The sequence below is a fragment of the Hippocampus guttulatus genome, chromosome 9, assembly GCF_054856545.1.
Source record: "Hippocampus guttulatus isolate MCC_2025c chromosome 9, RoL_Hgut_1.0, whole genome shotgun sequence".
Classification (NCBI taxonomy): Eukaryota; Metazoa; Chordata; class Actinopteri; order Syngnathiformes; family Syngnathidae; genus Hippocampus; species Hippocampus guttulatus.
Genome location: NC_141269.1, coordinates 1373169 through 1392122, shown reverse-complemented (window position 1 = coordinate 1392122; position 18954 = coordinate 1373169). Strand labels below are relative to the sequence as shown.

General features: G+C 46.9%; 1 protein-coding gene across 3 annotated transcripts in view; it reads right to left on the bottom strand.

Annotated features, from left to right (window-relative positions):
• The window catches only part of cacna1ib (calcium voltage-gated channel subunit alpha1 Ib), a 77209-nt gene that overhangs the window by 7512 nt on the left and 50743 nt on the right, over positions 1-18954 (bottom strand). For 2 of the 3 annotated variants that reach the window (XM_086119982.1, XM_086119980.1), the window contains 13 exons: positions 17645-17715; positions 17031-17496; positions 16181-16281; positions 13663-13786; positions 13082-13150; positions 9733-9911; positions 9520-9646; positions 8230-8355; positions 8060-8149; positions 5944-6136; positions 5098-5249; positions 4830-4939; positions 2356-2489 (listed from right to left, as the gene is read on the bottom strand). In XM_086119982.1, coding sequence (XP_085976108.1) covers positions 2356-2489; positions 4830-4939; positions 5098-5249; positions 5944-6136; positions 8060-8149; positions 8230-8355; positions 9520-9646; positions 9733-9911; positions 13082-13150; positions 13663-13786; positions 16181-16281; positions 17031-17496; positions 17645-17715 — 1942 coding nt within the window. The remainder of the gene's footprint in view (positions 1-2355; positions 2490-4829; positions 4940-5097; positions 5250-5943; positions 6137-8059; positions 8150-8229; positions 8356-9519; positions 9647-9732; positions 9912-13081; positions 13151-13662; positions 13787-16180; positions 16282-17030; positions 17497-17644; positions 17716-18954) is intronic. The other variant, XM_086119981.1, reaches the window with a different exon arrangement.

Here is an 18954-nt window from a genome sequence, read left to right as displayed (position 1 = left end):
AAGTGGAAGATCAGAGACAGGAGTGATAAAGAGCAACCGGGAAAGGAGAGAGAGATTACAAGTGATCAATAGATGGACACTCTCCAATTCCCGCAGGCCCAATTTCCAAAAGCTACCGATGGTTGGCGGGAAGGCAAACATTCAAAGCCTCCTGGGAGACGGGCCAGAGTTGAAGAGTATCTGGTGAAACCCTTTTTTTTTTTTTTTTTTTTACAACTCCAAAGATGGGATTTCATCCATGCAATCACTGTTTGTGGAAAAATTTCGCGCGCTAATCAGCTGTGTTTGCCTGCTTGACGTGGTTGTTTACATTTGACTGAAAGGCTTTGAAAGCATATGGAGGAGTGTTTGGGGGGTTTTTTTCATGAAAATGCAGTCATTCATTTTTTTTCCCGATAACAGTCAAGGAAAAGAGAATTTGTTGGCATTTTTAAAATGCAACTTTCAATCAAGGTCATAATTTAATAAATTACTTTCATAATATTAACAACTCCTCGAAAAATATACAACCGACATTTTCTACTCATCCAATTCTTTTTTTTTTTCTTTTCAACGTTCCTCTAATACTCATTCCAGGCAAGCGGGAAATTTAGCATCACCTAACTTTTCTTTTTAATATAAACAAAAAACAAAAAACAGGATCAGTTGTTCGGAGAAGGAGCTAACGGGTGAACGTGCTAACACGATTCCCCGCAGACCCAGACAGACGCTAAACATTAGCGCGGGTGATAAAACCACGAGCTGGTGCAACTAGCCATCAAACCGCCACCGATGCTCGCTCGTTAATTACCGCCAGCTGCCACTCCATTAGCGCGTGGCGGCCGCGGGCCCGGTTCTGCGCTCATTGCCAAAGGTCGCGGGTGGGATGGGTCTCGGGAGAGGCTGGATAAAGCGCGATTGCCGTAATTAGCTTTTATCTGATGGCGCCCAGAGAGCCGGGATGCCAATTGTGGATTCATGCTAACTTGGTGCCACTTGCACAGCTAGCTAGCAATAAGCTTTGGCTGACTACTAGTGCAGCTAAATATGATAAAGGGCTCCCTGCTAAGTCAGTAATCATGACACAACAATAAGACACACTTCGGACAAGTATGGTTCTCATGAAGGGATGATGAGGAAAGATGGAGAAGCCATGCTGATTGCTAAGCTACCTCGCGTGGTGGGATGCCTCCAAGTGGCGCGAGGGGGGAACGCCGGGGCTCTTGGGCCCCAGTTGCGGCTAAATGCCCACCAGCCGGCGGGGGAGGAGGTGGGGCCTCACCGGAAGGTGAGGCGCCCAGGGCTCACCCCGCTGGAACGGAGGGAGGTGGGAGTAGCCGCCCCACAACCCTCCTTAAACAAAAATCAGGCAAGGGCCCTTCCGGGGCCCGCACTGAGTGTGAACCTCGCGGGGCACCAGCGAGAGTCGTACCGGGTGTGGGACCCGGGAGGGGGGGGGGGGGGGGGGCAAGTCCCTGACGGGGGCCGATTGCCCAGGAAGGAGGATTGCTAAGCTAAACTAAGTGTTGCAGCTCCGCGACAAAAAGTGCTGCAGTGTTGTTGTTGTTGTTGTTTGTTTGTTTTTTTAAATGCACACTTTATTCATTCTTTAAAACTCTCAGACAACGTGCCCCCTTGCTCTTCCGCGTTCGGCTCGAGAGGCGTTCAAAGACAACCTCCAAAAAAACGTAAATTAACGGAGGCTTTCATGGCAGCACGACGGCAATGCTTGCGTTCAGGGAAAATGAGAAACTCTGGTTGGGGACCGACTTGTGGCAAGCTAATCCAAATTTAGTGAAAACTGTTTTGTTGTGCAAGGACGTTGCGTGTGTGGAACTAATACCCTCCTCGGAAAGTCAAATCTGCTGGAGGTGGTATCTCACTGACTTTCGCCGCGCAGTGAGATACGGGTCTAAGCGTCATCGCGCCTTATTTGGAAAGTGTCCCCGGATCAAGGAGAGATCCAGCTTTCCATTTAGCAGCAATTTAGAGTCCGTCAACTTAAATCGGTGGCACGGTTTTCGTTTCAATATCGCTGCCGTAAACAATTACGGGCAATGTATCTCTTCTGCCCCGGTGAAGGTCGGTCAGGAGTATTCCTGGGCTAAAGCTGGGTTACAAGTTGCACTGAGACGTCCTTCTGAGGCAATTTGGGATTTGCAATGACCTTTTCTTGCATACTTCCAGGTCACTTTGCTCAGATGCCGTGAGCAAAGGAATGTTCCGAAGCAAGAAAAAAGGAGAGTTTGAAGAGGCCTGATATCGCCATGGTGACAAGAACTCAACGTGGTGTGCCATTGGGTTCGGCTCAGTTTTCGTGGCGTAGGGTCGGGGGGGTTAGTTTGGACAGTGACGCCACGAGGGAAGTGCGCGTACCTCTCGCTATCCTGAGCACCCTCATGATCCTGATGATGGTCGGATTGATGGGTAGCGAGGCGTTGATCTCAATCTCCTCCAACGTGATGCCCATCACAGACAGCAACACAATGGCCAGGTCCAACTGGTTCCACCTGCGCACGCGCACACGCTTGTCACCGTCGGCAGAAGTCGCAGCGAGTGAATTGCGATTGTCATCAAGGTTCGAGGCTGAGGAGCGCTCTCTATTATGTTAATTCCCCAATGAATATTAATGCTAACTTCAGGCATCATTTGCATGATTCTCCCACCACTGGCATCGCACCTGCGGGCCGATTCCCCCCCCCCCCCACCCCACCCCCCTCTCATGAATATTTTACGTCGGTGGCCGTCGTTTCCGTCCAGGACCTCGGACCTTTTACCTACTTGTCAATTTACTTCTTCCTCCAAAGAGATTACTTTTAAAATGGGTTCGGGAAGTTACGTTGCAAATTAAACTGTCCAAAATATGGCCCCGGGGCCATTTGCGGCCCGTCATCCATGTTTCAGTGGCCAGCAGCGTATATTAAAACTGACATTTGACACAAGCTTCAAGACAGTTATGACCCCTTTGTAGACTACTTAATCCTTCTTTTGCGATTGGTCTTCTTCTTTATTTCCTGCTTGGGGAATAATGGTCGTGCCCTCCGTTATTGGGACTCCTGGGTAAGATGTCATAATTGAATTGCATGTGGATTTTTTTTCTGGTCTTATAATATGTAAAAGAACCTATATACTGTATATATATTCGAAGCTAATAAACACATCATCTCGAGGGGTGCCAATAATTCTGGAAGGCATTGTATAGAGAAAGATGTCATTAACAGGCAGTGTGAAAGGGCCTGCGTGAGCAAAGCGCGGCCCAATCGGCCAGAGATCAGGTGTAGCATCGAGCGAGAAGTGAAAAAGCAATTAAAAAAAAAAAACGACCTTCCTTTCGGGGAAACTCAATTCCCTGCTAAATCATGAAATGGAGTAAAGGTTTCCTCTGACAAGATGTTATCCCTGGCGAGGAGCAAAAGTAGTGCAGACACGTGATGTAAACACCCTCCAATCCAGAGAACTCACACAAACCAGTAGAAAACAGGACACGAATGCCACATAAAATTTAAAAAAAAAAAAAAAAAAAAAAAAAGGTATCGTCACAGATGGATACAAAGGGGAGCAGACAAGGAAGTAAAAAGCTTCCCTCGGTGCATCCACCTTTATAAAAATGGAGCAGCAGATGGAATAATAAATATTTCCTCAGTGGGAACTGCCGAAGTAATATACAGCGGCAGCTGCTCCTCGCGGTGGCTGCGCTGGACGTAAGGAGACTCTGCTGATATTGATATCTATTCAATTCTATTTTTTTTTTTTTGGGACCTGCACAGCTTTAGCGTGGGTGTCAAAATATATATTATTCCTGGACAAAAAAAAAAATCACAAATGTCACCACCAGTTTGTTCCCTGACTGAAGAAGACATTTTTGGTCCAAATAGATTATTCACACAAGGACAAACGTGGCCTTTAACCATCCATCTCTGAATATGAAAAACAAATGCAAAATTATGAAAGCAGCGAGCACCCCCGCAAAAGTCGGGGGGGGGGGGGCGAGGATTAGAGTTTTTTTGCTTTTCATCAGCATGTTCTGCCCACACTCAATGACGAACGCAAAAAATCGCCGCAATCTTGTGGTGCCCTTATTTGTCAGGTTCAAAATTTTTAAAAGAAAATGGTGGGCATTCTGTTTCTTTTCAGGCATGAGTTTCTGAGACTTTTTTGTGAGTCTGTGGACGATAGGAGTGTGAAAACATAACATGACAACTGTCTTTCAATTTTCATGGTCATTTTTTTTTCTTCATTATTTTATGGCAAGTCATCAAACTTCTGCCCACACTCACACTGACTAAATCTCCAATTCTTCCGCATTTAGCATCCTCCATCTGTCTAGTATATTAGTGATGAAAATTTGATCGCAGTCAAAAAATCTTTGAGGACCCTGGCAATATTTCGGAAACGGCTGCCCCAAACAAAAACTGTATTCCAGTGTTTGTTTGTTTGTTTTTTTGGGGGGGGGGAGGCTGCCCATAATAGACAATATTTAAATTCAAATATCAAATTTGTCAAACCAGCTTTGTTGGATGAATTTTTCTCAAACAATCTAGGACAAGTTTGTCTTTGAACTACCTCTGAAAAAGAGCATTTCATGTGTTTTTTCTACTTCTTGAAACTATTTTTGTGGGACTGCCTATGATAGACGAGCCTATCAAATTTCATGACGCTCTGTGAAACTGGCTTTGTGCGCAGAATTTTTCTTCAGACGATTTAGGACAAGTTTGTCTCTGAAAGACGTCTGCAAACGAGCAAGCAATTTTCTTTGTTTTTTTCCGGCATGATTTTTTCAGCCTTTTTTTTCTTCTTTTTTTGGGTCTACTCAAGTGAGTTTTCCAAACATTCTGGCCCTCGTCTCATACCTGTCCTTGAAGAAACGCCGAAACCCGAAGGCCACCAGCTTCAGAGTCGCTTCGATGACGAAGGTGGATGTAAAGAAGTAGTTGCAATACTTTAGCGCCGTCTCTAGGGACTAAGACAAACGAGACGGAACGCCTTTTGAAATCAGCGGCGTATTTAACTGTTCTTTGTCTTCTGTTTAATTTGAATCAATAATAATAACAATCAAAATAATGAAAAGGATATAACATCATTTGAAATCCGTGACGTCGTGTGTATGTGATGTCTCACCTGAGGCTGGCTGTAATGCTCAAGTGACATGGTGATAACGTTGATGCAGATGATGAAGGTGATGACCAAGTCCAGATAGTGGCTGGTGCACAAGGTGTGGATGGCCAGTCGCGCCGGGCCGTAGGAGGCGTAGTAAGGAAGCTTCTGGGCCTCTGCACATGAGTACATAGGAGACTGGGAAATCGCAAATATACTACACTGAGCTCTCGGGATTCCTTATCAACTCAACGCAACTGCATTTCGAGAGCACTTGAAAACAACCACCGCTGCATGCAAAGTGCAATGAATTCATGACAAAGACAGGAGAAAATTGTTGAAAAGTTCAATCCCGATAGTGAACGCTCTTTTACAGTTTTGTGACTGAAATGTCTGACTTGGCTGTTTTCAGCACATTCAGAAACGCCATGACTTTTCTTTTCTTTGCCCACGATGTTATCGTTCATTTTGTTCGAGGAGGGGGAAAAGTTCAATAATTTATCATCATCCAAAATGGCAGCGCGATGACTATTAGCATAACATGAGCAGAGCATACATAGCATTGAGCGTGTTGTTTGACTCTTTGCATTCACGCTTTTCTCTCATCCTTTTCAACGTTGCACAGAAATGCTTTGTTGTCTTTTGGCCTGGAATTCCCACCTTTTCCATTTTTCATTCAGGCAGCATTTGACAGGGCCAGGACATCATTGTTTACTTTCGTCAAGGCAGCCAACGAGACAGTATTTAGGAATCAGACCACAAGAATCCTCATATTTGTGTGTGTTTGTTGACTTTAAAAACCACGGGAAAATGGGGACGCTATTAGCGTAGCATTTGGCTTTTTTTGCCCCCCCCCCTGTGTTTTCTTACTTCGCCTCTTCTTCTCCATGCGTCGCTGGCGCTTCTCCTCGCGCCGCCGGGCCTCCTCCACCTCCTGGTGTTGCCGACACTTGTGGAAGTTCTCCACCACCACGCCCACAAACATGTTGAGCACAAAGAAGCTGACGATGAGCAGGAACGAGATGAAGTAGAGAAGCATCCACGGGTTGTTGTTGATCGCCGGCTGGAAGTGGGGACAATCACGAGTGGGGGAACAAGGTTAAGTTACATATGCTAGCCTCGGTTATCAGCCAACTTCTTTTTACAGTAGTTTGACAGTTAAGAATGTTCATGACCGTTATGAAACTCGAACCCCAAACCTTAACACGAGCACTAATCGTAGCTGCCAATGCAATCCCACACAATAGTTAGTCAATAGTTAGCACTAATATCAACCGCTAAACATGAACAAGCGCTAACACACTGATCGTTAACTGTAAACTCCGAGCACTTTAGCGCAGGTATTAGCATCAATTGCTAACTCCCTCCCCTCCCCCACATTAAAAAACATTTTTAAAATCCCAAACATTTTTTAATGATATAATAAATCAGATCAGACCACGCAGGTGTTCCTCCTAACGTGTGAGTGTACCTGGAACACCACCTTTTTTTCTTTTAAGTATGCTGTACAATAACCTATCCCACATTTCCTCTTTTTGAAAGGCAGATCACTGTCTGGCTTCTACAGAAATGTTGGCCAATTATTTAAAGCCAAGCAGCCAGCTCAGCACCCCCACACCCCCCCAAAAAAATCTGTATAAATATAGAAATTATGAGTGTATAATACATCCAGAAAATTGGAAAAGGAGCAGGTCAAAATTATTACTCGCCGCCATTACCAAACAACAATCGCGGCTCAAGTGTCACAAAAAAGCAGCAGCTCTGGAATTATGTGAGAAATGGCTGAAAGCTAAATTTGGATTAGTCTCTCTTCTTCTTTTTTTTTCCCCTTCCCTGTGGCGGCCTGACGGAATCATCCGGAAGACAGGAGAAAGTCTCCCTGTAGTCGATTACTTAATGGCCTTGAAATGAAAGCAAGTGCGAGGGAAAATCTGTTCACATCAGCTGACTTTTTACACATCGAGCGTATGCGCCTGCGGGCAACACAATGTGCCGGGCAAAAAAACTAAACAAACAAACCAAAAAAAAAACCAGTCGACACTCGAGTTGAGGGCACACAAAAAATAAAAATGAATGCGGTGCAAATTTAGAAAGACTTTGTCAAGTTCATTTGGATCCCACTTCTGAAACCATCTGTTGTGACAGTAAGGTTGCATGTTATACTCTCTAGCCTGGACAAACTTTATAGCTTTATAAACACTGAATTGTTTACAGTGTTCATTAGATCCCTTTTCTGACACCAAATGATGTGAGTCTGGGTCTGATCCTGCCGTGTATCTAGTAAGTGAGCCAGCATATGCGGCAGTCCCGTGGATCCCACTTCTGACACCAACTGTCATGAGAATACGGCCGCATAGTAGAAAAGGTCTTCTGACTAACTTGATATCATATCCTGCACTCATATGCTTTTTGATATTACGATTGTCTTCTTGATTTCATTCAATGTTTAATTTGTCGTTCTTTCTTGTTATTTGAATTGTCTTCCCTTTGAGTGTTTTTGAAGTGCTACACAGATAAAATGGATTATTATGATAATCTTCTACGATCGTACTTCTGACATCACACAGGGCATATACGGATCCCGTCCTATTTGCTATGTTTGGATGGTTAAGACTTTCGGATCCCACTTCTGATGCCAAATGTGGTAGACAAGGTCTAAGGCGCTAGCTGGTATTACAAACACCAGTAGTGTCAAGATCCCACTTCTGACACCAACTGTGGTGGGATATCTCTTTCGATTGACTGAAATTCTTGTGTCGCTCAATAAAATAATTGTGAAATTTCCCGCCAAGTCCCACAAAGCCGACGTCCTGATTGTCAATCCTCTGAATCCCGCTTCTTCCTCCAAATAATGGAGAAAAATGGTTGTATAGTGGGGGGAAAATATACACATGCAGCCAAGTGCCTGGTTGGTCAATCTTTGGAGCCTACTTTTGACAGCAGCTACAGTGGCAAAATATTCAATTCCATGGCGGACGTGCGCTACCTGCTGGTCGATGCCCACCGCATCCAGTCCGTGATACATGATGTTCACCCAGCCGTCTTTGGAGGCCAGCACAAACAAGGACATCAGAGCCTTTGGGAGGTTCCGCAAAAAAACAAAACATATTAGGCTGAAGAAGTACTCAACAAATGGCTTCGGGGGAGCTTTGTTACCTGACCGAGATTGTCAAAGTTATATTTGTGATGCACCCATCGGTAGTTGGCGGCCAAGCAGTCGGACTTGTTGGTGATGTTCTTCACGTCGAGCCCGGCACAGTAGTAGAACTTGCCTTTGAACAGCTGCGGCACGCACGCAGACACACACCAAAGTACAGTATCGCCATCAAGGCACTTGTTGTTGCGATATGCCTTTCTGAAGGGCTTCCATAATTAGCACGCGATGCAACTCCAGTGCACACATGAAACGAGTGTTGACAGGGCGAGTTGTTGACAGCCTGCTTTTCCCTCGTGAAGAAAATTGCCATTCACGAGTGGAGCTTGATGGCAACGCTGAGAATAATCGGAGGCTTTTGGCGGATGCCGCAGAAGAAAAGCAACTACGCAGTGACGAAACGGAGATGTTTGTTAAGGTGTGCAACACCAAGGTTGGGGTGGGGGGGCAAATTTGTCAATTTTTTTCGGGACGCATACCAAAAAAATGGTAGGGTGAAAGGGCCACTTTAAAATTGGTCGACTTTTTGAAACATGACCAAGTCAGTCCAGAAAACAATTAGACATTGATTGTTTTGTCGAGGGGCCGCCCGGTGGTCCAGTGGTTAGCGCGTCAACCTCACAGTGCAGAGGTCGTGGGTTCGATCCCGGCTCCGGTCTTCCTATATGGAGCTTGCGTGTTCTCCCCGGGCCTGCGTGTCTTTTCTCCGGGTACTCTGGTTTCCTCCCACATTCCAAAAACATTCACGGCAGGGGAATGGAACACTCAAAATTGTCCCACGGTGTGAGTGTGAGCGTGGATGGTTGTTTGTCTCTGCGTGTGCCCTGCGGTTGGCTGGCAACCGGTTCAGGGTGTCCCCCGCCTACTGCCCCAAGACGGCTGGGAAAGGCTCCAGCGACCCTTGGGAGGATAAAGCGGATCGGAAAATGGATGGATGGATGTTTTGTTGAGTTCATTTCATCAGCTCTGTGTTAAAGGTCGTTGAGAAATTTTGGGGGGTAGGGCTGGCCAACAGCCCTTTATATAGATCTAGGTAAAAGAGGGGTATCCCGCGTCTTTTTTGTTCATAAGCAAGGTCGTGGCGGCAGTTCGCTTCACGCGTTTGTAGTCACGGAGGCCTTTTCACTCTTTTGTGGCAAAAATCTGGTCGTTGTAATGTGAAATTTACGTTCTAAAGTTGTTCGTTGTAAGCAAAATTGCCGATGGAATTCTGTGAAATTGGGACTCGGAAACACTGACCCCAACTCTATCTCCAAAGCCTACCACAAATTTTTTAACAGCATCCCCTTTACCTGAACGCCGAGAATACCAAAGATGATGAAGAAGGCACAGCAGATGAGGACAATATTGCCGATGGGCTTGAGGGAGGTGATGAGGGTCTCCACCACCAGTTTCAGACCCGGAGCTCTGCTGATGACCCTGCCAGAGCAAGAAAACCTTTGGCGAAAGACAGACACCCGGGAGGTTGTAGTCCCCCCCGCACCCCCAGCACGCCCGCAACCAACCTGAGGGGTCGCAATGTCCGCAAGAGCCTGAGAACGCGGAGAACGCCGAGGATTTTGGCGCCACCCGCCATGGACACCACGATGTCGATGAGCGAGACAAAGACCAGGAAGCCGTCCAGAATGTTCCAGCTGCTCCGCAGGTAGGCCGTCTCGCCCAGGTACAGGCCCATGGACACCACCTGCAGAGATGAAAGGAGATGGGGAGACGATGAAGACCACACAGGGAGCACGGGGGGTTTAGCCGCTCCGATGTTTTTTGTTTTTTGGGTTGCTCCTCGATGATGGACGCAGAGCAGCTCACCATTGTAGGAGTTGGAGAGACGTGAAAGCGCAGCTTACCTCCTTCATGTGCAACACGTTTGGGTAAGGTGGCTTGTGGAGACGGGTTGTGAAATTCCAAATCTTCACAGATTACTGTTGCATAGCCGTCAAGTATAGCAAATTCAGATTTTGGAGTGGGTGTGAGTAGGAATTTATTTCCATACCGAGTCCCGCCTCCATCAGTGAAAATCCAGGAGGAATCGAGAGGGCAGACGTTTGGTTTCTTGAACTTGTTCGACTGCCCCATGCTAATTTAAATACACGTTTACATTCGTTCGTCACCTATTTTTTCCTCTCCATTTTGATTTGGAGACATTACGGACTAATTTGTCGGCTAGCCGTTCCTCTGCGGTCGGCAGATCCCGATTTATGACTCTCCTCAAAGTTTGTGACCATTGTTATTTCTGCTTTGCAGACTGTTGAACGGTCCACATGAAGAGATAAGCATTGGACCTCACCGATTTCCCTGCGGAACTCCACAGTTAATTGCTTTGACTTCTGACAAGCGTCGAATAAGAAGATTTTTTAAAAAGGGGCTTTCTGTTTTCAGTTTGTCAGATAACGTTCCAGGACTGCATCTGTACATTCCACTTGATTTAACAAAGATTTATGATCAATGATGTCAAGCTGCGTGGAGATCTTGTAGCACGCTTCTGGTCAATTTCTCGAGGCCTATCATCATCCATACCAGCGAGCGCCGTAGCGGTGCAACGCCGCTCCCTGTAGGCATGCTGAGAGTCTGTGCTCAGAAATAAAAAGTAAGACGATGTTTCGCTTAAAAGCAACAGGATCACAGATTTTACTCAGAGCAGTAGCAAACTTATCACTCTGCTACTAGAGCCACGGAATGAAACAGTAGCCTTGGGTAGTGGAATAATCTTTGCTGCTTTCCCAGCCTGAGGACAGAGACATTTTTTTTTCTTAACTCAAGTTCAAAACATGGCAAACTGGAATAGCAATCAAGTTGGCTAAATTAGCTGCTTTGCCCTGAAATCTTAGTGACAACTTTTCCACAGGGCTAACTTTGGTAAACGAAAACTCAAGTTGTGCCTGTTAGTATTCCATCTATTTATCGGGGCGTCTTATTCATTTGGCTCATCACTGAAACGATGAGTTGGTGTGCTGCCGACATGCGCATATGATGACACCAATGGAGTTTTTTTTTTTGTTTTTTGTTTTTGCTGAGCCTCCAACCCTGTCGCCGGTGCTCTATTATGGCGCACCTGCAGTATGGGATGTGGTGGCAACTTGTTGGCTGTGAAGCCTGCTCTCTGCAGCACAGGTACACTGCATGTTGTTCCGGAGGCAGCGAAAAAAGGCGCACTATTCTTTTCAAGCTGGCTTTCTTCCCGAGCTCATGCAGGTCTTGTGACAAATCCATCAACATTTAGCTCACGCGACAAAAGGGGAGGAATAAGAATATCCTGGGAGAGGAACGCGGGCATCCCGGCGGGCGGGATGAAGATAAAGGTTGGAAGATAAAGGCGCTTGTGAGATGTTTCGGAGGGGCGCGCGTCACTTGACACCTGCCAACGTTTGCTTGCTAAAAAAACTGCCACGTGGGAACACGACGACGCTGCCTACTTTCTCGAGGGGAAACAAAGAGAATTGCGGGAAAGGACTAGTCATTCTGTCAGGAGGCGTTTCGGGGAAACGGCAGCCAAACTTTAATTAATTTATTTATTTGATGTGACTTCCATGTTGGATGGCAGGCGCCGCAACCGCATGCTCTCAAACACCGAATGTGTATAGTGACAAGGGCTCGGTTCACCGACCACAGACACATTTTTGGCTTGTAGACGTGTGAAAACTTTTCACAGTTCCCTCCAGCGGCTTTCTTTGCTTTTTCCTCCGAGTGACGCGCAAAGAAAAAGGCAGGAGACCTTCATTTAATTCATCTCGATGAATTTCTCTCTTCTAAGGGAGGTGAACGCGGTCCCGCTGTTTCTAATTAGAAGTCCGCGTACAAGGTCGCACACATCAGTTTGCAGTTGGTGTGTGCGTGTGTGTGTGTGTGTGTGTGTGTGTGTGTGTGTGTGTTTGTACACAGCTTAGCTTGGCTGGTCCAGATGTTGAAGCCGATGCAGTGGACCCAAGCTTGACTAAATAGGTAGAAAAAAATGGATAGATAGGTCTGAAGACGGCAGAATGGTAAAAAGCTGGTTGGTAGGTAGAATGAAAAAAAAAAAACGCAAAGTCAGATCGGCTGGTAGGAACATGGGCAGGAAATATAAATAGGTAGAACGGACGAATAGGTTCCATATCCCAGAAACGTGCACGGTAGGTTTATTGAAGACTTGAAACCGTCCCCTGATGTGAATGTGAGTCATTTATTGATTTATTTTTCTGTCAGTTTGTGCCGGCGATTGACAGGCCACCAGGTGAGGGTGGGTCTACCCAGCCTCTCGCCCAAAGACAGTTGGGATAGGCGCCAGTATGCCCGTGGCCCTCGTGAGATGCCGTTAAGAGACCGGATGGACAGGCAGCTTGTAAAAAAATATATATAAATAAAAAAAATTCAGCAGGCAGGCAGGCAGGAGGGGACATTCCTCGCAACTACTTGAGCAAACCTCGACCTCTTTTGTAAGCTAACAGCAGCGGCTCGCCTCCTTGCCTTGCAAAAATGGAGGCGGCGTTGAAACAGAGCAACCTCAAAGGGGAAAATCTGAGATGCGAAAAATCACGCGCAGGGAAATATTAATCAAAAAGAAAAGAAAAAAAAACCAGGGGAAGGAACATTTTAAGAACCCGGTAGAAACATGTGAACTCATCTCCCACGATGATGAACATCTTACTGCGAGCGCCCACGAAACGAGGGCCTTTGCTAATTGGATGAAAATGGATAATGCCAGACTTCCTGGGCGTCGGCTTGGGAGATGAAAAGATTGTTTGCATAGATGGGAGGCCCACCCGTACCGGGAGAAGCTAAAGACCTCTGATGAACTTGATTATCTCGCTAACTAATGGGCGGGCGTCGAGGAGAAAGGAGGAAAAAGACAGGAGACGGACCAGGAGGGTTCTTTCTTACCTTGAGGGTCATCTCGGCCACAAAGATGGCAGTAAAGACATAGTTGGAAATGGTGAGGAGAAGCCTTTCCTGGAACACAGGATGGAAAAATAGGGAGGTGGGTAGCTAGGTAGGAAAGATAAGTAGCGAGGACAGAGAGACACGGAAAGGAAACGTAGGTCGCATGTGAATGGAGTAGCTAGGGTACTGTCGCTAGGTCCATGCAGTCATTTTTAAGATTTTTTTCATCCAGCCACGGCTAAAAACATAACCATCGTGATGAGTGCACATGTTGAGAAAAGTTGAAACTTTCAGCGGATAGCCACGTATGTCATGCCTTTTACTTCATGATAGTCCAACGGCCTCAAGAGGGCACCCGTGACTGGTATCGGCAGCATTTGGGAATACTCGATAGCTTGGAACAAGGCCAGTATCGGTCGGATGCACTCGCCAAAACCAGCATTTCTTTGAGTGCGGCGTAGATAACAACAGATCGACGTCCAGCTTGTGAGCGCAAAACATTGCCTCGACCCCCCCACTCACACCCCCAAGCAGGCTACAGGCGTCCAAAGTAATAAAGTAACAGTAGTAAATCATGTTACCAGGCTGCCTTGGAGAATCCTGGGCCTCTCCAGAGCCACCGTGATGCAATTGAGGAAGATGAAAACCAGGACCACGTAGTCAAAGAGCTTGTGAGCAATGATGGACTGGCAGAGGGCCCGGAACCTGGCAGGGGAAAAACACAGGAGACCATGTAAGACTTGTTCTTTTAATAACGTCAAAGAAGGCATCCGGGGCAATATTCTAATCATGCGATCTTCTACTGGAATGTGAGGACGGGCGCAGTACGCTCTGCATATTTTTTTGCATCGCCCGCCAGCACCTGCGTCTCAAAGGATGCTTTCATTTGCCTTCAAACTTGTCCGCGGGAGGTCTTCCATTTCATGTTCCGAAGCAAAAGAGTTAATTAGGCTGAAAAAAGACAATTAACGCCTCACAACTGACATTCGATGGTCTGAAAAAGGCCACAGATACACCCCGAAAAATATATTTTTTAAACGGTGCCAAATTTTCTTGGCAAAGTATTCGAATCTTATCATATCGCACAATTCTGGGGGAATCACCTTCCATCACCATTGGAGTAAAAGTGAAGCACTACAATTACGGCACGATGTGATGGTTGGAAGTCCAATTTGGAAACGACACAGTGCCATCCGGTCCAAACCGTGGCTGCTTCGGCAGAGGCAAGAACCACAAAAAAGCACTTTTGGTCTCATCGCGGATTCCTTCCCGAAGGCGAACCGCAGTGCAGGTGTGTTGCGAGATAGCGAGAGAGAGCGCCCACGCCTGTCAGGCCAGCCCTGGGTGACTTGGAAGCACTTTGAATAAAGTCAATCCCACATTGTGGCGCTGCCCCCCCCCAGTGACAATCTACATGTGTCTATGCATGTTAAGCAGCTTGCCCCTCGCTGGGGGAGAGGGTGCAGGATGATTTCTGCGAAAGTCACTTCCAATGGTGTACAGTAACTGCGTTTACATATTGGTGTAAAATTACCGGAGATCTTGTGGTGTTGTTCACCATCTGGGCTTTGGCAATCGTAATGTCATCGAATGGGAATTCTCAAAGGCTGCAATTTGGAGCAGTGGATAATACGTACTTTTTTCTCCCCAAATTGGGGGGTAGTATTATAAACGTGCAGCACAGTGGTCGACTGGGTAGCACGCCAGCCTCACAGCGCAGAGGTCTAGGGTTCGATTCCGGCTCCTGTGTGGGGTTTCCATGTTCTCCCTGTGGCTGCGTGGCTTTTCTCCGGGTACTCCAGTTTTCTCCCACATTCCAAAAACACGCATGGCAGGTTGAATTGCCCCCAGGTGTGATTGTGAGTGCCAATGGTTGTTTGTCTATGTGATTGCAGGGTGTACCCGGCCACAGTTCAGGGTGTTTGATGCCTACTGCCCAAAGACAGCCGGGATACACTCCAGCCCGTCCACGACACTCATGAGGAAAAAGGGCATTTTAAAACGGATGGATGGATATAAACGTGCGAATCGGACATTTTTCACCTTGTTTCGACCATGCCTCGACACGAGCGAGGCACCACAGCAGGAATAGTTCGTGCCCTGCATCACGCCGACAATTTGGTAAGAAGGCCAACTTCAAAATAAACATTCCCCAACCGAATAACAGGCAGACATCAATGCCTATGGACACTTTTATTTTAAAATGGTTCCAGGGAGGGTGTCTTAAAAACCACTTCATTACGCTAACGCTGTATTCTACGGCGCCTGCTGCCAGCGTTGCGCGTGAGCCACGCTGTCGGACTTTTCCGAGGCAGTTCATTAGACGTCAATGAAATACTCAAATGCGCTGTTTTAGACGACAAAATCACTGCTGCGCTTGTGACGTCACTTCAGTACTTAGCTTGGTAGGTTGATGACAACCCTTCCACAGCAACACTGACAGCCTGAGCTGACGTTCCCTCCGATGTCGCTTCATTTGTTTGCTGTAACGCTTCTCATGTAAGCACGACAACTGACAAACATGCTATAAAACTCTGCAAATATTACAAACACACACACACACAGCTTGACAGATGGCACCTGCCGGCAAGCCAAAACACAGCTCAGTCCCCCTCCCCCCCAGCTTTGCTTAAGTGGCCATCACGCCATTCCTTCGGGGGAGGGGAGGGGTGGGGTGGGGCGTTCCCAGCAGCGGGGAAAAACAAAAGCGCAGACTGTGGAGGGGAACAAATTCTTCAGACGGCGCACCGGAGGGCTTTCGACGAGCCATTTGTGCGGGCGGGAGAGAGCGCCACCTCGCTTATTGTCGAGATCAAGTCGCTTTTCAAGGCCTGCGTTCCTCCGTTCAGTTTCAACACGTCTGAGAAGTGTATTGACAATTTTAATTAATTTCCAATGAATGATCCAATGATCATTCATGTGCTTTAACGGCTTACGAATTGCATTTTATTTTAAAGTCAATGGCCAAAAGTACTCGATCAACAGCGCACCAACGTGCCGATTTGTGCGTATTAGAGAGACCAAAAAAATAAATAAAAAAACACCCAAAAAAAAAAGAGCTCAACGATCACAGAAAGTAACAGCCAAAGGCTCACTGACTTGTTGTGCGGGGAGAAGAGGTAGACGGACCAGTCCTCTCGGCTCTCGCACCAGTCGGGCTTGTACACCTCAATCATCTTCTGCACGCGGAAACAAACGCTCTGCGTAGAAGAAAAAGAAGAACAAGAATGGTTGAGTGCTTCCAGTTAAAAAAATTGACTTTGTGAAGAGATGTGGAGAGTACTGAGGTGGATTAATGATCTAATAAACTCGAAGTGGCCTGAGGAGGTTTCCAGTATTTTCACCATGACGGGGCCGACTTCCTTGTGCTGTACTATAGCATTCTCATTGTAGTTAAAAAAACAACTACTTTGGGGGTTTTTTTTGAGTTCAAGTAGGGTTTCAAGCCCGGATCAAGGTTTCAAGTCGCAAGTTCAAACAAGTGTTACGGATTCAAAATTAAATGGGTTTTTGAGAATTGGGTAGAGTTGTAAACAAGGTTTAGGGTTTCAAGTTAGGTTTCAAACAACGGATACATTTTAAATGGCGCTTTCAATGATGGGCTCAGGCTTCAAACAAATATTCGGGTTTCGAGCATAGATTGAAAATTCATATTCGGGTTTCAAATCAGGTTTGAAGTTTCAAGGTGGGGTTACATTTTGAATTAGGGTTCACGTTCCTGGTTTAAGTTTTGGTTTCAAGACTTGTTTAGGGTTTGAAACAAGGGGGAGGGTTTAAAAGTAGGACTCAAGACTTGGGTAGGGTTTTGAATGAATATTAGGGTTCCAAGCCTGACTGAGGGTTTCATGCCAAGGTTCCATGGCAGTAAGAAATTCAGTTTAGGATTTTGAAATAGGGTTGAAAGCCAGCGTTTGGGATTTAAGTTTTTAGTCTGGGTTGTGGTACCTACATAGTCCGACTCTTCATCCAGGTCTGCCCGCTCCTTGCGAGCGTTGACTTGCGGAAAAACATCAACCATCAGTCGGCCGTGGAGTCCCGGGGCCTTGCCATTGCAGTCCCGGTGGTCCGTCCCGACCCCGCTTCCCGTGCCGGAAGCCCCCGCGACCGACCCCCTGCTCCTCTTCCCAGAGTCCACTTTGGCGCTGACGGGGGGCGGGCAGCACCCCTGCCCCGCTGCCCGGAAAAGCTCCGAGAGCTCCAGCGATAGGGCCCGGCGATCCCTCCCGGAGAGCAGGAGCCCGGCTGCGGGAGGGCCGTGAGGGTTTGGAGGACGGTGGGGGTGCGGGGGCCGGGAGAGGAGGGACTCCTGCTCGGCAGGTTGAGGGGTGCGGCTGCCGTGTACGCGGAGGCTACCGCCCACCGGAGGGGCCCCGCCGAAGCCGTAGTTCCTGCGGCCCAGGCTGTTGGAGCTGGACCTTGAAATGAAGTGAGAATCAACTGGGGGGCTATTGACGGCATGATCTTTTATTAAGCTTTTCATTTGCGGGCTTAAAAGCGCCAGCAATCATGAGGTCGTTTTCAAATTAATCATGGAAAACGGTCCAGCTAATTGTTGTTTCTTACCTGCGGCTCCAAGCAGAATGAGGGTGGAACGGGCGCCCCCAGTTGTGGTAGTTGGAACTGCGGCCATGTCGCTAAAATAGGACACAGCGTCGCGATGAAATTCCACACTGGTCGAGATAAGTCAAGATTTTATCATGCCGCGTTTACACTGCTACCGAAGGTGCAATCCAGATCACATCCAGATCAGATCCGGATCAAGTTTTTCTTAGACGTAAACGGTGATGAAAGTTCACACTGGTCTAGATTTTTTTTTTCTTTCACGATTTTAAAAGAGGGCGTTTACACTGCTACCGAATGTGCAAGTTTTCTTCGACATGAAAGCCTTATCAATGTGATTTCTAATTGGATTGGAAATCATTTCAACCTCAGGAAAAGGAACGTTGCACGTTTTTCTCTTTCTTTGGCTTTTGACTCGACAGTTTTTATTCTTTTCCTGAGCAAGGGCTCTTCAGCAGGCTTGCGTCGATGTTATGTGCCACGGTCATGCTACCGCATGACCACGCTTTGCTGTGCCTGTGCCTGCTGGGACCCGTGTCCTCCGAAAGGCACCTCAGATCAGACACCACTGGTGACATGGGCGCTTTCAAGTTCTGGATCTTTTTTTTTTTTCTCCTTCCCAGGTTAAGTGTGTCACTCCGTGGTCATCAGAGAAGATTTCCAATACTCAGCAGGATAATTCGCCAGGAAATGAGGCCTGCTATCGCGGGTCAATTATTTCTGAATAAAGAAGGAAAATACAAAGTTGCCGTTTCAAATGAGGTTGCCCTCGGCGCTGCGCCTTTTAAAATGCAAAAGCCCTGCAAGTGGCATCCCTATTTTATGTTTTTCTTCGAAAGACAAGGCAGGCCGTGTTTGTCTCGGCGTGTCTAATCCTCTCAGCATGATGGACCTAATTATACGTTTTAGCCTTCGCCAAGACGCGATCCTGAGCCGCCACCGTACGGCGGAAGGAGCAAATAATGCCATGTCGCTGTCGCTACGGAAACAGTAATGAAGTGTGCCACAAGGGAAGTTAAGTCCCGTGCGTGTTAAAGTGTGCTTTAGGCCCCGCAAATCGCCGTCAGGATAATTTGTTCCACACTCTACGCCACAGGCCACAGGCGACGACTCATACGACAACGAAAACTCGATGGTTTGCTTTGTAATTTCTCGCTGGAAAAGTTTCCTATTTTTAGTCATCGGATTGAGATACATTGATGTAAAGCTTTGCTCAACCGTTGCTGTCTTTAGTGAACATAATGTGGTGATAGTAGTAATTCAGTCAGGCAGACGGTTCTTTTTTTTTTTTTTTTTTTTTTTTTAAATGTGCG